Below are 18,044 nucleotides of genomic sequence, written 5' to 3' on the forward strand. Positions count from 1 at the left end.
GAGAGCCCCCGTTTCCTAAAGAATGAGGACATCTCCGATGATCTAGTATGGAAAACCTCATCCTGGGCGCAGATGCGGTGTAGACGGAGGAATTGGGAGTAGGGGATAGAATCTTCCCTATTCTGGAGATAGAATCAATAGCGAACGTGGACTCGGTGGGCCAGAGCCTGTTTTCATGCTGTATGACACTACGTCCATTCAACCATCTCATGGAAATCAATTTAAGGAATGTCAAATTTTCAAGCAGATCCATTTTAAAGTTCCGGTAACTAATGGTCTATGAGGTCTTCACACCTATGTGTGAGCAATTATTCTTAACACTCACTCCCACTTAACTCCTACTCCCACTTTTCCTTTCCAGGTGGCACTTCACGCGTGCGGGGTGGCGACTGACATGGTGATCAATCACTGTATCATGGCTCAGGCGGCCTTTGTTGTCTGCCCATGCTGCTATGGTTTCATACAGAATACAGTCAAGTACTCATTCCCAAGAAGGTGGGTGAAGCTCCCTGTTGATTTCATCTTGCGTCTACTTCGAGCCTTGTAGATATTATGGGGATCTTTTTTTCAATACCCTTTCATTCTTATTGCTGCTTTACCATATAATGATCTGACTTTTAAAAGATAGCGTGGCACAGTTTTGCAGTGGTCGAGTTGCCGCCTTACAGCACCAAGGACCCGGGTCCGAACCTGACTATGAGTGCCATCTGTATGGAATTTGTGCATTTTCCCCGTGACTGCGTTGGTTTTCTCAACCTCATAGGAAGAACATAGTCCGTGCACTCAACATCCGTAGTCAGGATTGAACCCGGGTCTTTGGCGCTGTAAGTCAGCAGCCCTACTACTGTGCTGCCCTGTCTATTCTCAGCCTTTATAAGCACAATCCAAGCAGAACAGTTTGCACATTGGTTCAGCCAAGATTTCGGTGGGGAGGGTCAGCTGTCATCAGGAAAGTAATAAGCAATGTAGCAACAATTCCTACAGTTCAAAGCTTCTCAAGATATTCAATTTAAACTATGGTGGCAATCCAGGTCTTTCATTTCCTGCAAGTATATCGAGAATTTGAAATACTTTACAACCAACTTTTGCGTCTATGCTGCTGAGGGTTGCTGTGGAAACCACTTGCGTTGTGCTGAGAAGGCAGCTCACGGCCAATTGAACAATAGCACCTAACAAAGTATAAATGGTGCCTATCAACATTAAGGAGCTTCGTCACCATTTATAAACACACGCAAAGCCTCTCAACCACCCCCTTCCCCTCGCCTCAGCACTTATAATGTTATCATTAGAAAATCAATGTGTGATTTACAAAAGCCATTATACATTCCGAGCCTTATATAGATGTAATTGTATTTCCCACAAAACAGTGAAATAAATTCCTGTTTGAAATCAAATGGAAAATTCCAAAAGGGTTTAACTTCACCAATTTACTTGCTACTTTTCAACTAATCTGGTTTTGTTAATGTAATGCATTTTATATGTTAACTTAAAAAAGATGCGTGAAAATGTCTTTAGCCTTCATGTTAACTGCATGTTTGTGTCAATAATAAAATCATGAAATAGAAATGGAATAGGCAGAATAGAATAAAAGATAGAACAGTACAGCACAAGAACAGGCTGGTCGGACCACAATGTCTGTGCTGAACATGATGCCAAGACCAACTCTTATCTGCCTGCGTATAAACACATGTTTCTCCATTCCCTGCTCCTATCCACCATTTGGTTGCTAAATATTTCAGCATTCATTGTCAATGATGGTATATTAACATGTCTATGCCCATGAACACTTTTGTAGAAATATTCACAGTTAAATGACACTGCTTTTGTTCACTGTTATTTTCGAATGTAAGAACTAATAATTATATTTAATCTCTTTTTCAGCCAGCGATTCAAGAGTGTTTTGTCATATAAGGTAGGTGGCATTTTGCTCAATGATTTCAAAGTTACTGGTAATAAACTTCACACTTACAAAAACATTACACTTCAGGCTCCCAGTCTGAAGAAGGGTCTCGACACGAAATGTCACCTATTCGTTTTCTCCAGAGATGCTGCCTGACCCGCTGAATTACTCCAGCATTTTGTGTCTATTACACTTGCAAACATGGTGTCCCTGCCAGTCAATGATATAACAGTGTAGAAAGCTGTAAACAAAATTGATTCTCCAGACTAACTGATGCCTCAAACGTTCAATACTGTAAGATTCTTTGGAAGTCAGACAGTTTGAATCGCAGTACTTTCGGCCTAAATTTATCCTCAATGCTTTATTTTGCACTGCATACCAGCACCCTAAAATGTTAAAAACTAGATTTCCCAATTATTTTAGAATTTTAAATAGTTTATACTTTTTAATTACTAATTTATTAAATTAGTTGATTGGTCACAAAATCAAAACAGAAGAGGGAGTTTATTGATATAAATAAATGTTGATAAATGCAGCTTGATTGTTAATGGATATGTGACTGGCATCTTTCTGTCTACAAAAAAAAAGCACTGTCCTTAATAATCATCTCTTGAGTCCCTGTCACTGTCAGAGTTCACTTTTACAGACCCTATGTATCATCCACAAACATTAATAATAGATTGTAAATAACTGAGATCCCAAAATTAACTTTTGTGGCATCTAATTTTCTTTCACTTCAAAATTGCATGATATATATAATAGTTTAGAATATCTTTAATTGTGGAAGGTGTTATATAAATAAAACCCCTCTACATCCGATGACGTGAGGAAAAAAGTCCATAGATCAGGCATGCACAAGATTGAAAAGAGAATATAAAATACATCAGTAAGCCCTGGTTAGAGCAGTGATTTTTAACAGTTTATGAGGAGGAAGGGAAATGAAAAAGAGGCAGCATCAATTATTTTGTTCTTGCTATCATTTCTATAAATAATACCAGTTATTGGGTATTACTGTAAAAGATTTCCTTTTGTACAGACTTCTGAAGAAAGATATTGTTAGAAACAAGCAATTGCAGAGTAAGTGCTGGAATAACTGAGCATCCCCGAAGAACATGGATAGCTGACGTTTTGGGTTGGGACGCTATTTCTGTTTGCGGTCTTAAGTATACTTTGTTCATGGGGTGAATTGAGCAAAATGGGCTTGAGTCACATGGGATCTTTCTTACGAATTGGAAAAAAGAATAAAAACTATTGCGACTGGGATAATTCTACTTCTTTTATTGATCAGATAAGGCAAGAAATGTTGAACTATTCCAGCAAGGCAGAATTGACCAGAGTTGGTCAAAGTTGCTATCCATGCACATTATGAATTGCATGCATTATTGTCGATAAATAATTTTTATTAATAGGTTTAGATTTGAGTGAAGATCTGTGATCCATGGTGTCCCAGGTGATTGATATTGGGGTCTTTCTTTTAAACTGTCACAAATGGCATTGGGAAAATGATTTGTAGGTTACCATTAATCCAACAATCTCTGCAACTCTAATGATGTGTAAATTCAATGCTAGCAAATGATAGCTAACCTGGAGAAAAGCAATGTTATTTATGTTCTCGGCTAGAACCAGCATTAATGCCTCAGAATAAAAGGAGGTACCTTTAGAATCGAGATGAGGAGGAATTTATTTAGCCAGAGGGTGAAGAATCAGTGGCATTAATTGCCACAGACAGCGGTGGAGGCCGAGTCATTGGGTATTTTTAAAACAAAGATGGATAGGTTCTTGATTAGTTTAGTTTAGTTTATTATTGTCATGTGTACGGAGGTACAGCGAAAAACCTTTGCGTCCTATCCAGTCAAAGGAAAGACTATACATGAATACAATCAAGGCGTCCAGAGTGCACAGATAAAGGATAAAGGGTACAACATTTGGTGCAAGATATAAAACTAACATCTGATAACGTTCGATTAAAGATAGTTCAAAGGTCTCCAATGAGCTAGATGGGAGGTCAGGACCACACTCTAGCTAATGAGAGGACTGTTCAGTTGCCTGATAACAGCTGGGAAGAAATTGTTCCTTAATCTGGACGTTAAAAGTTATGGGGAAAAGGCAGGAGAATGGGGTTGAGGGAAAAATAGATCAGTGATGATCAAATGACAGAGTATACTCGATGGGCCAAATGGCCTAATCCTGCTCCTATATCTTTTGGTCTTATGATCAAGTATACCTGCACTTTACATAGAACAGAAATTGATTCAATAAAATCTATTGTCATTTATTCCATTAACGCTGCGAAACCTAGTGAAACCACTGAGAAGCTACACCTAATGCAAATAGGGTATTAATTTTTAACAGAGCTAGTTCATCTGAAACAAATATAAATTCTTTCCCTTTTTAACATGACGTTTGCAGAAAATGAATGTTTATGCCTTCAATTAGTATTATTACTTCTAACATACAAAGAAAGTAGTGATTTAGATAAGCTAAAGAATTCACCCAAGTTAACCAGCTGGATCATTATAATTGTGTCTGTGCAATACTATTTTATTTGGATGTGTAGACAGATGGATTTGGAAGTAGCCTCATTAGACAGGTGAAAGCTCTGTATTTACGCTAATGCAGTTATTGGTAATTTCAGTAGCTGAATGTATTGTATGCTTTAATTAAAAATTGGCCAGAATAAAATTTGTCAGTGCAATCTTGAATAACTATTTTTTTGAAATCACATTGGTAGTCAGATGGATTTTTAGCCACAAGGCACGTGTGTGCCTTCATAAATATTCATAAATATTCTATTTTGCGTCACTCAGTGTTAAAGGACTGAAGGACCGACTAATTCCCCATTGTATCTATTAATTTGCAAGATAATAAATCTTTTTAATTTTGCTCTTTATCTTTTATATCTGTAAGTAGTTGTTCATGGATAATTTAAGTGAGATTCGTTCATCGTTGTGAAATTTCTGGCTTTGTGCTTCATTTTTGTTGCAGGAACACATGGTACTGTGCAGGTTTGCAGATCAGACGGCTGTACAACTCCCTGCAGAGCGCCGGTTAATAGGTACGAGGACAGATATACAGCTGCTTCCACCTTATAGAGTGGTGGAAGGAACTGACTGAATGTGTTTCATACGGCCCAGTGCTTCTTTATTCAAAGAATATCATTGTGATGTGGACATCAAACTCAATTTTTAAATGTATTTCTTGGAAATGTGAATAGGAGTGCAATGATAGCACATGTGCCTGCAGCAGCTGTTTGAATGCGCTCTCCAAATCATCCCATTCACTCTGCATCTTCCCCATAGACCTGAACGGATTTTTTTCACAGTTGTACCCAATTAAAAGGTACAATTGAAGCTGTATCCATCATTCTATCAACCAGTTCCTTCCTATGTTTAAAAAAAATCTTAAATTTCTGGGTTCTCGTCGATCCTCCTGCCAGTGGAATTCTTCTCAACTATTTCCTCTTTCAAAGCCATTTGTAATTTCAGACAGTTTTAAAAAATATTTTCCTTCAATGCTTGACACTTTAGGATCAAATCATCTCCAATTCAGCTTGATTACCATTGCATTAATGGACTTTATTCCTTGGAGCATAGGAGACTGAGAGGTATTCTTGTAAAGGTGTATAAAATCATGAGGGGCATACATAGGATGAATGAATAGGGTCTTTACCCCAGAGCAAAGGAAACAAGGGGACATCGGCTTAAGGTGAGAGGGTAAAGATTTAATAGGAACCTAACAAGCAAATTTTTCAAAGGATGGTGGGTATATGGAACGATCTGGTAGAGGAAGTGCTTGAGGTAGGTTCAGTAACAATATTTAAAGGTCATTTAAGCAGAACATGGATAGGAAATTCTGAAGACATGTGCTGAAGACATATTGATTGTGAGGATTTTCCCATTCAAACATTTGAAAATGCCTGTGGTTTATGGACTTATGTTACCTGCTGCTTCTCCACGCTGTCTGCCAACTTCTACGTCAACTGAAAATACTAATCTCCACACCCACTTTTAAGTATCTGTTCCAAGCCTTTGAGAAGCAGCAGTACCTGCTAATTTCCAACCTGTGAAATGCTGGCAAGGACCATATTGGTATTGGTTTATTGATTACTGTAGATCAGTGCATGTTCCTTTAACATAGTGACCTCACCACTACTAACCACTCCCCATTGTCTTTGGTATAATTGTAACTTCCCCACCTCCAGCTCGCTCTCTAGTGCCAGTGATGACCACGGACAGCTAGGGCATAATGTATGTGCAGTGTTATGAATAAACTTATATATAGTAAAAGACTCTGCCTACGAGTGGCATCCTTTTACATGGTGTCAGATCGGTAGACTTGCGCCTCCTGTTTATCGGTTTTTTTATTTTATTATTTGTTTCTCCCAATTGTGTCCCCTCCTTCCACTTTGCCATGTCTTCCTCGTGTCGTCGTCCGGACACGCTCGTTTTCGATGAGGACATCGTGCACCGCTGGACTGTCTTCCAGCGGGACTACGAACACTATATAGCCATTGCCCATCCTGATGCGACTGCTGCGATAAAAGCCCACCTGCTCCTCAACCTGGCTGGTCCGGAGGCAATGGAACGCTATGCGTCGTTCCAATTCGTCCCTCCAGAGGACCGCAACGACCCGGTATGTCTCATTGCTAAGTTCACTGCCCTGTGCGACATACCCACCAACAATATCATCGAACGTTTTAAATTTTTCTCGCGGCGTCAGACTCCAGGGGAGCACGTTGACGCCTTTATTGCATCTTTAAGACATATGGCTCGGCGGTGCCGCCTTCAAACGATTACACCCGACGAGATGATCAGGGACGTCCTGGTCAACGGTCTCCTAAACTCTAGGCTGCGGGATGAGCTCCTAATGAAGCCTGACCTGTCGCTTACGGACGCAATACATGCCGCACGAATGGCCTCTGCTGTTGGCTCAGTATCCCGGCCGGCCCCCCAGGACATAAATTTCACCAGCCGCCGGCGATTGAATGACCCACAGCCCAGGGTCGCCCCCTCCGCGCCCACTATGGCCACCCCTCGCAGATGCCCAAACTGCAACTTCTCGTCACACAGGTATAACATTTGCCCAGCGCAGGGCAAAACTTGTAATTCATGTGGGAAGCAGAACCATTTTTCTGCAGCCTGTCGTTCTCGTGGGAGACCTGTCCCTGCTCCTAGAGGGAGTCTAAACAACCTTGCAAGCGATAACGCAACCGGTTCCCGGTACCAACATGAGGTCCTCGATGGCTCAGATACGACTTCCTCCCATGGAGACTCTCTGGTGTTTTCGCTCTTGGGAGCACCTGCATTGATAACGGATCCATCCGTGCAAGTTACAGTCAATGGACACTCCTTCCCTGCCAAGGTCGACACTGGGGCGTTTGCCAATGTTATGTCTGTGGGCCTCTTCGAGCAGATAAATTCGGGGGAGAGGGTTACTCCTGACAACTCCCGCCTCCATGCCTATGGGGGAGGCGTTCTGATTGCCGTGGGAAAGGCAACGGTTGTCTGTACTGTTCTGGATACCTCTCGGCCCCTCACGTTCCTCCTGCTAGCATCTGAAAACGTCACCCTGCTGGGCGCCCGTGCATGCCAGGACTTTGGTTTGGTCTCATTTCACCGCGACATCCACCTGGTGCAGGCCCCCATGGACCCCCTGGTCGAGTACCCTGACCGATTTGATGACGTCCTGGGGAAGCTGCCCTGTGCCTACAAGATCGTTGTGGACCCGGGGGTCGACCCAGTGGTCAGACCGGCCCACCGTGTGTCTTTTGCCATGAAGGGCCGCGTGGAGTCCACACTACGTGGCATGGTGGACTTGGGCATCCTCAAGGAGGTGAGTGCCCCCACCCAGTGGGTCTCCACCATGGTGGTCGCTGCCAAGAAGGACGCGAGCGAGATCAGGATCTGTATCAACCCCAAGGACCTGAACCTGGCTATTAAACGCCCGCACTACCCCATGCGGACGGTGGAGGACGTCGCGGCACAGGTCGGTCCAGCCACAGTTTTCTCGGTCCTGGATGCCAAGAGCTCCTTTTGGCAGATCCCGCTGGACGCACGTTCCTCCTTCCTGACCACCTTCAGCACACCGTTCGGCAGGTTCCGTTTCCTCCGCATGCCTTTTGGTATCAACTCGGCAAGCGAGGTTTTTCAGCGTACGATGGAGCAGCTGTTTGCTGGGTTGCCGTGCGCCATCATCGTGGATGACATCCTGGTGTACGGGAGGGACATTGCTGAGCATGACCGACACCTCCGCCAAGTCCTGGACAAGGCTCGTGAGATAAACCTCAAGCTTAATCGAAGGAAGTGTCGGTTCCGCGTTGCGGAAGTCACCTACGTAGGCCACGTTTTCACGGCGGGGGGCCTGAAGCCAGACCCCGAGAAGACGGCGGCGATCACCGAAATGCCCGCTCCCACTGACGTGCCCGGCCTGCAGCGCTTCCTGGGCATGGTCAACTACCTGGGTAAGTTCATACCCGACCTCAGCGAACTAAGTGCCCCCCTGAGAGAGCTGACCAAGAAGGACAATGCCTGGGTCTGGCTCCCTCACCACCAATCGGCCTTCGTAGCCCTGAGGTCCAGACTCGCGCGGACCCCGACTTTGCGGTTTTTCGACTTAAACAGGCCAATTGTCCTCACCTGCGATGCATCTCGGTTCGGCCTGGGTGCTGCCTGCCTGCAGCTCTACGACGACCGACAGCTGCCCGTCTCCTATGCCTCTCGAACAATGACCCCTGCTGAACAGCGCTACGCGCAGATTGAGAAGGAGCTCCTTGCCGTGGTGTTCGCTTGCTCCAAGTTCAGAGACTACGTTCTGGGAAAAACTTTCACCATCGAAACTGACCACCAGCCGCTGGTCTCGATTTTAAACAAGCCCATCCACGCAGCATCGTCCCGCCTGCAGCGAATGATGCTGCAGCTGCAGCGTTTTCAATTCGAAATCGTGTACCGCAAAGGCAAGGAGATGTTCGTGGCAGACACTCTGTCCCGCGCCCCACTACCTTCCATTTCCCGCCATCCGTACGAATCGGCGGACCTGATGGTGTTGAACGTCAACATTGTTCCATCTTGGCAGCTGCAGTCCCTGGTCACACACACTGCCGCGGATCCGGACCTCCAACAGCTTGCGGGCGTCATCCGCCGTGGCTGGCCTGAACGACGGTCTTCCCTGCCGGCTGGTGCCGTGCCCTACTTCCTGGTTCGGGATGAACTGGTGCTGCACGCGGGTGTGGTGGTGAAGGGTCACAAGGTTGTGGTGCCGGCTGCGCTGCGCGATCGCTACTTCCACACCGCCCACAACGGACACCCAGGGGTGGAGGCCACGTTATCCCAGGCCCAAGCACAGTTTTACTGGCCTGGCATGGTCAAGGAGATCCGGGACAGGGTCTCCGCCTGCGCTGCCTGCAACAGCCTATTACCTCATCAGCAGCGTCAGCCTCTCCTGCAGCAGCCGGCTCCCGAGTTGCCGTGGACGGCTGTTGCCGCCGATATTTTCGAGTGGCGTGGCAAACACTACCTGGTCCTGGTGGACTCCTACTCAAGCTGGTTCGAGGTGGACCTGCTGCCGTCCCTCACGTCTGCTGCGGTCATCGGGAAGCTTCGCCGCCACTTCTCGACCTTTGGTTCCCCGGCATCTCTCCAGTCCGACAACGGCAGCCAGTTTACCAGCGCGGAGTTTGCTGTTTTTGCAAATCGCTGGAACTTCCGCCACATCACCAGCAGCCCCGAGTACCCGCAAAGCAATGGACTTGCAGAGCGCGCTGTCCGCAGCGCTAAGGAGCTGATGGAACGTTGCCGGCTTGACAGTTCGGACTTGTACCTTGCCCTCCTCAACCTCCGCAACATCTCCCGGGACCCCGCGCTCGGTTCCCCTGCGCAGCGCCTCCTGTCCCGCACCACTAGACCCCCCATCCCCGTCTCCCAGCAATCCCTGAAACCCACGGCTCGGAGCCCTGCCGCTGTCAGGGAGCGCATCACTGAGAAGCAGCTCATTCGGAAGCGCTCCTTTGACAAATCGTCCCGTCCCCTTCCACCTTTGTTCGCTGGCCAGGTTGTCCGGATGGAGTCGTCCTCCGGCCACAACCGGCTGGCCGTGGTCGTCGGCAATGCTGACTCTCCACGGTCGTACCTGGTCAACTACGAGGGTACCGTGTACCGTCGTACCCGCCAGCACCTGATGCTGGTAAACGAACCTGCACCGCCCCCCCGCGATCCCGTATTCGCCTCCCGTCCACTACAAGGTGCCTGATGTGCCTCCTGCTCCGGTACATCCGCAGTCGCCCCAGCTACCTACCCCTCCCTCGCCTGTGCGTGCATCGCTTCCCAGTCCTCCTCCTTCCCCTGGTTCCCCGGCCTCTGTACCCGCACCCGTTCATGCTGCTCCTTCGACCGGCGGGGATGGTGGGTTGCGCACCCGCTCTGGGAGAGTGGTCAGGCCGCCTGTCCGGTACGGTGTGTACGAGTAGTCTGTTTGTAGTTTGAGCCTAGCGCATGAGCCGTGGTCACTTTGTTTCCAAGAGGAAGGATGTAGATCAGTGCATGTTCCTTTAACATAGTGACCTCACCACTACTAACCACTCCCCATTGTCTTTGGTATAATTGTAACTTCCCCACCTCCAGCTCGCTCTCTAGTGCCAGTGATGACCACGGACAGCTAGGGCATAATGTATGTGCAGTGTTATGAATAAACTTATATATAGTAAAAGACTCTGCCTACGAGTGGCATCCTTTTACAATTACCATTGAACTTTGTTCCTTGGCACATAGGAGACTGAGGGGTAATCTTATAAATGTGTATAAAATCATGAGGGGCATACATAGGACGAATGAATAGGGTCTTTACCCCACAGCAAAGGAAACAAGGGGACATAAGTTTAAGGTAAGAGGGAAAAGATTTAATAGGAACCTAACAGCCAACTTTTTCAAACAAAGGGTGGTGGGTATATGGAACAATCTGGTAGAGGAAGTGCTTGAGGTGCTTAGGCACAGTAACAAACGTCATTTAAGCTGGAACATGGATAGGAAAAGTTTAGAGCGATATGGGGAAACTAGTTCCCTAACTAGTCTGAAGAAGAGACTCGACCCGAAATGTCTCCAGAGATACTGCCTGTCCCGCTGAGTTACTCCAGCGTTTTGTGTCTATCTTCGGTATTGGTTTATTGTTGCCTTGTGCAACGATACAGTGAAAAAATTTGTTTTGCGTGCTATTCAGGCAAATCATACCATACATTAATTCATCAGGTAGTAATCAGCAAAAGGGAAAATAAATAGAGTGCAGAATATAGTGTATAGCTGTGAAAAAAATGTAGATAGTAAAAAGTGTTTGGGCCGCAACAAGATACATTAGAAGACTGGGACTACACCCTAGTATATGGTAAGTCTATTCAAGAGTCTGATAGCAGCAGAGAAGAAGCAGTTCTTGAATCTGGTGCTATTTGCTTTCAAGCTTTTGTATAATCTGGAGATGGGATAGAAGAGAATGACAATATAGATGGAGTCAACCAGGGTGGGAGAAGCTGGTTTGCCTGATGGACTGCACTGGCACTACAAGCAAACATGAGTGATGAGGTGATCTTGGTTTGCTTGTCTGATGGATGAGCACAGTCTTTGTCCGGCCCAAGTCACAGAATGGCCACATATTTTTTGTATCTTCAGCATGTTTATTTAATGATGGCACAATTACAGCCTTTATGCCTCTCAGTGCAGTGATAGTAATGGCATTGTCATGGTTGTTGTAAGTTTCGTAAAGCCATGGGATGGTACGGCACGAAACGATGCTACTTGTCCCATCAAGTCTCCACTGGCTAACCATATAACTAGCTTGATGGATCCAGGTGAAGCACAGTTTAAATTAAGGAGTTTGTATCCAATGTCTAAAAATTGTTGAGTAGTTTTATGATTGGAGATTATTGGCAGTTATTTCCTTTCAGTGATCATTTCAGCTGGAAGCTGAGAGGTCCCTTCTTTTCTGTTCCGGCAGTATCAGTCGCCCTCTAAAACTCTAAAACTGTCCTTTAAACCCAATTAAAAGGAGCGTCAATGAGATATTTGCAATCCCTTAAACTTCTTTGAACCTATGTAAGAGATGGTAGAATCTAGTTTTGTTTAGAAACATAGAAAATAGGTGCAGGAGTAGGCCATTCGGCCCTTTGAGTATGATTCAATTGATCGTGGCTGATCAATAATATGGCTGATCATCAATATCATTCAATACGATCATGGCTGATCATCCAAAATCAGTGGATTTTGTTTAGTTTAGTTTAGTTTAAAGATACAGCGTGTTAACAGGGCGTTTGGCCCACCGGGTCTGCATCGACCAGCGATGCCCGCACATTAACACTGTCCTACACACACTCGGGACAATTTTTTTACATTTATACCAAGCCAATTAACCTACAAAACTGTATGTCTTTGGAGTGTGGGAGAAAACCGAAGATCTCGGAGAAAACTCACGTGGTCACAGGGAGAACGTACAAACTCTGTACAGACAGAACCCACAGTCAGGATGGAACCTGATTATCTTACGCTGTGAGGTAGCAACTCTACCGCTGCGCCACCGTGCCTACGTCGACATATTCCACGTCAACATATTTTATCAAGGATCTTCATAGAGAGGAGACCTACAAAGAAAGGAGATACTTATATTTTTTAAAAGACACAAAGTGTAGGAGTAACTCAGCGGGACAGATAACATCTCTGGAGGACATGGATAGGTGACTTTTCGGGTCGGGACCCTTCTTCAGACTGATTATGGTGTGGGGGGAGGAGGAAGCTGGAAAAGAGGAGGGGACAGGACAGAGCCTGGCAGGTAATGGGTCAGTACAAGTGAGTGGGGTTTTGATAGGCAGATGGTTGGACAAAAACCAAAGATGAAAAGACAAAAAGTGTGAGATAAGGATAGAAGAGTTGCATAGGAAAAAAATTGCAGATGCTGGTATAAATCGAAAGTAGACAAAAAATGCTGGAGTATCTAGACTCAATCCAAGGATCCAAACAGTCTTTCCAGATGAGGTAGAGGTTCACCTGCACCTCCTCCAACCTCATCTATTGTATCCGCTGCTCCAGATGTCAACTTCTCTACATCAGCAAGACCAAGCGCAGGCTCGGCGATTGTTTCGCTCCACACTTCCGCTCAGTCCGCCTTAACCAATCTGATCTCCCGGTGGCTCAGCACTTCAACTCCTCCTCCCATTCCCAATCTGACCTTTCTGTCCTGGGCCTCCTTCATTGTCAGAGTAAGGCCCAGCACAAATTGGAGGAACAGCATCTCATATTTTGCTTGGGCAGTTTACACCCCAGCGGTATGAACATTGACCTCTCTAACTTCAGATAGTTCCTCTTTCCCTCGCTATCCCCTCTCCCTTCCCAGTTCTCCCTCTAGTCTTTCTGTCTCCTACCACATCCTATCTTTTTCCCGCCCCCTCCCCTGACATCAGGGTCTCGACCCAAAACGTCACCCATTACGTCTCCAGAGATGCTGCCTGGCCTGCTGAGTTACTCCAGCATTTTTTTGTCTAGCATAAAAGAGTTGCAAATTCGTATCATCATTTTGGATTCAACCCAAGCCTGGATTCCAGAGGGAGGGACTGACTTTGATTTATTTTTTCATCCTGTTGCTGATTCATGTTTTAATATTTATGTTTTTTGACAACACAATTTAAGATCTTAAACCAATGTAGGTTCATTGTGAAGGGTCTCGATCCGAAACGTCGTGCATCCACGTTCTCTGGCAATACTGACTGATCGGCTGAGTTTTCTCCAGCACTTTATGTCCTTTTAGGTTCATTGTGAGTTTCCAATTTCAATCGTAGCTGCAACTACTCAGGGAAAAGAGGAGGATTAACAGTATCCTGGTCTGTGTCTAAGACTAAATTGTCTGGTTGCCCTATGAGGTATATAATGAATTTATAATCTGGAGTACCTGGGGAGGGTGCTGAGCAGAATAAGTTACATTTCATAATTTTAAGACAATAATTCCATTTAATGCAGAAAACTCACCATAATTGAGCAAACGTGCTTCCTGATGCATATGCTTTGGTTCATACTCGGGTCAGAGTGAAAGCATGATAATATTAGTTGAGTGATCGTCAAGCCACATGGGAAAACTTATTCAATAAACACAGTTAGTGGTCATCAATTTCAAGAACAGTTAGTCAATTACCACCAGGGTTGCCACAGTGCCAAGTAATAAATAGCAGAATCCATTTACTGTCCTGGCCTATTAGATATCCTGTGGACATAAACACTATTAATTTACCAGAGTTTTTGTGGTCAGGATCTACCATTTTTTTCCAAACATGAATTAGCAAAGCTTCACATGTATTTCATTTGGGAACATCTATATACTAAAACTCGCGTTTGTTTGTTTGTTTGTTTGTTCCTGAATTACAGCCAAAACGGTACATGATAGCGCAACAATTTTAGGCCCACCGTACTCACCGTCATCCCTTTGGTGCTAATGGAAGAAGTTTCATTGAAATCGGCGTTATATTTTTAAAGTTATTCACATTTTAAAGTTTAAATCTATCTCCTAGGGAGGGAGGGGGGAGGGTGGGAGGGAGGGAGGGAAGGAGGGGGGGAGGAGGGAGGATAAGGGAGGTTGAGGATGGGGTGGGGGGGTGGAGGGGGGAGGGAGTGGGGGAGGGGGAGGGGAGGAGGGAGGGGAAGGGAGGGGAGGGATGGAGGGGGAGAGGGGGAAGGGGGGGTGAAGAGGGTGCTGCACCAATGCAGGAGAGGTTTGGGCCCAACGGGTCCACTTGGTCTAGTGTTTATTAAATCATTGAGGTTGCTTAATACCCTGAATGAAGTCCTAACAAATTCTACTTGTGGCTCACTGTGTAGCATTATACAAAGAACATTTCACAGGGAATTGCCATTTCCTCATCTAGATAAAAACTTCTGTAAAATTAAAATGTTCCATGCAGTAGCAGACCCAAAGACTGGGCTTCCATTTACCTCAAAAACAAATAACTTTAAATAATTGTTTATTGGTGTTTTGGGGTCAACAATTGATGTACAGCATTTTTGAACATAGAACAGTACAGAACATGAAGAGGCCCTTAAGCCCACAATCTCCATGCCGCACATGAAGCCAGGTGAAACTAATCACTGCCTGCATGTGATCCATATCACTCCATTCTCTATATATCCATGTGCTTATCTAAAAGCCTCTTAAACATCACTATCGTATGTGCCCGCTAGACCAGCTTTCCTGCCCCCCCCCCCTCCACCCACTCTGTCTGCCTCCATTTTTCTACACGGATGCTGATTGACCCACTGAGTTCCTCCAGCACTTTGTTCTTTGCAACTGGGTGTTCCTGTTTTTACCTCAGATGTTTGTTTTGATTTTCATGTAATATTTAGGGATATGACTCAATGCTATGTAGTTATCGACAAAAGTATTGATGGGATTTCTTTACTTACAGGGAAGAACTGCATGGGCCTTGTGGATCTGGACCGAGCGTTGGCAGCAGAGGATCATGGATACACTGTCTACGTCACATCCATGGAACCAGATAGTTGTTCACCGAAAAACAACCTGATAGTGGGGACACGTGAGCAGCCCAACGCCTCAGCTTAAATGCACAGTGTCACAAAAGACAACAACTAAACTGCCAGCACAACACGAAAGATGAGCTGTTTCACTGCATCCCACTTGAAGTCCATTAACTTTTTACCGATGTAAAATCAGAAAAATGCTGGGGGAAGTCAGATCAGACAGCATAGAGTTAAAGAAGCATACAGTGTGGAAACTGGCCCTTCAGCCCAACTTGCCCATGTCATCCAATGTCTCGTTCCATACACCCACCACCCTTTGTGTGAAAAAGTTACCCCTCAGATTCCTATTAAATCTTTCCCCTCTCACCTTAAACCTATGTCCTCCGGTTCTTGATTTCCCTACTCTGGGCAAGAGATTTTGTGCCTTTACCCGATCTATTCCTATCATGATTTTACACACCTCTATAAGATCCTCCCTCATCCTCCTGCTCTCCAAGGAATAAAATCCTAGCCTGTTCAACCTCTCCCTATAGCTCAGGTCCTTGAGTCCTGGCAACATCCTCGTAAATGTTCTCTGCACCCTTTCCAGCCTGACAACATCTTTCCTATAACATGGTGCCCGGAGCTGAACACAATACTCTAAATGTGACCTCACCAACGTCTTTGCAACATGACCTTCCAACTTCTAAACTCAATGCCCAGACTGATGAAGCATCTGTGGAGAGAGAAAACAAGTTAAAGATTCAAGTCGATGATCATCAGAAATTTTTAACCCTCTTTCCTCACGCTGCCTGACCTGTTGAGTGTTTCCAACATTTTCTGCTTTTTAAAATTTCTAACATCTACGATATTTTGCTTTTCATTCTTAACATTTTGTGCTCAGCTGCAGAAAGATAGTGAGGTCTTGTGTCATTCTTTCTCCACAATGTATCGCTATCCCCACGGTTTTGTGCAATGGAAATAGAAAGCCACCATAAAATTCCATAATTTGACTTATTTTAACAAAAGGCAGCTACCCCAAGCACTGCAACGCCTTGTAAATTCCACCTTTCTGTAAAATTGATCTTCTGAGGAATGAAACTGACTGGGAATTTTTAGATACATTTTGTGAATTATTTCAGGAAATGTTTTTGAATTTTCATGATTTGATATTGTAAGCCATTTTGACTACAAATGCACTTTGTTCCAATGTGCATCAGTCAACAATATAATGAAACCAGGAAATAAAACATGGAAATCCGATATTGTACTTGAGAAGGCTGCTCCTGATGGAGTTTCTGTTCCTCATTTGACTGTATCCTTAATAATTGCTGATAATTTGATAAAATCTTCCCATCTCAATGTTTGAACTCTTCTTTAGTGACCGAATAAGTGGTAAAAACAATGTGTTATAGTTCTTGCAATACTTTTTTTCTAAATGTTTTCTTTTATAAAATGTTTTATTCAGCACAGGCAGGCAGGCAGACATAACAGCATTTGTAGCCAATGCTAGGTAGGTAAAACTAACATAATTTTAATGAATGTTAAGAAAATAATATAGTACTATAATAGAAATAAGGAACTGCAGATGCTGATTTACAAAAGAAGACACAGACTGCTGAAGTAACTCATGCAGCATCTCTGGAGAACATGGATCAGTGACATTTCAGGTCTGAAGTAGGGTCCTGACCCGAAACGTCACCTATCGATATTCTCTCCAGAGATGCTTCCTGACCCGCTCAGTTACTCCAGCACTTCCTGTCATGGGTGCAGTTGGAATACAGCATTTAATAAATTAGTAATATTCCTGATATTTCCAGGATTGTTCTAATATTGTGGAATTTGAATATTGTTAAGTATGATTGGCAATCGGAATGTTTTTACAATCAAGATATAATTCTTTTGTAATAAAGTATATTTAAAACACCGGGCATTAAAATTAATTGTTTTCCTTGGGATCACTGGATCCTACTTTGAAAGGTTTAAAAACAGGTTAAACATTTGCTTGTGAAGTGTCATAATAATGAAATGGACAATGTGAATAAATGCAAATTGTTTCATTGTTTAAATTTGGATTAATGGTGCATTAACCTGGATAATAGTGAAATTAAGATTTAAAATATATACAGTATTTAAAATGAATAACGTACTACATTATATAATACATTGCAGACCAATCAAATATGCTGTTCATGTGTTTGACAATCGCGGGACATTATTCATGAATCACCCATAAACTGGACCTCCCTGGGTTACGAATGACATTACGAAAATCCAATTTTCTGCAAATTCTCCCTATATTTAAAAATATTTTTCAGGCTGCTAATAATAATAATAACAAAATCTATTAAGTTTAATTAAGGGTAGTGTTAGGGTGATTATTTACAATGAAGTGGAAGAATTATAGCAAGTGTATGTAAAGGGATACAATATCGTTCGCTTTAGAAAACAGCCATTTCTGACATATGGGATAATCGGGTTGTGGACAATTCTCAGGAATGGAACCCTTATTTAACCCAAGGACTGCCTCTATAATCACGTCCAAAAGACTGCCAGCAAAATTTAGTTTCAGAAGTTGCATGAAATAGTTTGAGAAAATATTCAATAACCAGACACTGAACAATCTTTTTAAGAAAAATTAAACTATAAACTAGAGATACACGGAACGACAG

The 18,044-nt window shown here is 44.1% G+C and overlaps 1 protein-coding gene across 1 annotated transcript in view; it reads left to right on the plus strand.

Annotated features, from left to right (window-relative positions):
- gstcd (glutathione S-transferase, C-terminal domain containing) overlaps window positions 1-17,297 on the plus strand; it is a 169,064-nt gene extending 151,767 nt beyond the window's left edge. Inside the window, exons 9-12 of the mRNA XM_078411583.1 lie at window positions 362-495; window positions 1,882-1,912; window positions 4,886-4,955; window positions 15,321-17,297. Of these exons, the coding sequence (XP_078267709.1) occupies window positions 362-495; window positions 1,882-1,912; window positions 4,886-4,955; window positions 15,321-15,475 (390 nt within the window). The 3' untranslated portion in view covers window positions 15,476-17,297. The remainder of the gene's footprint in view (window positions 1-361; window positions 496-1,881; window positions 1,913-4,885; window positions 4,956-15,320) is intronic.
- The last annotated feature ends 747 nt before the right edge of the window (window positions 17,298-18,044 follow it).

The sequence above is a fragment of the Rhinoraja longicauda genome, chromosome 1 (genome assembly GCF_053455715.1).
Source record: "Rhinoraja longicauda isolate Sanriku21f chromosome 1, sRhiLon1.1, whole genome shotgun sequence".
Lineage (NCBI taxonomy): Eukaryota > Metazoa > Chordata > Chondrichthyes > Rajiformes > Arhynchobatidae > Rhinoraja > Rhinoraja longicauda.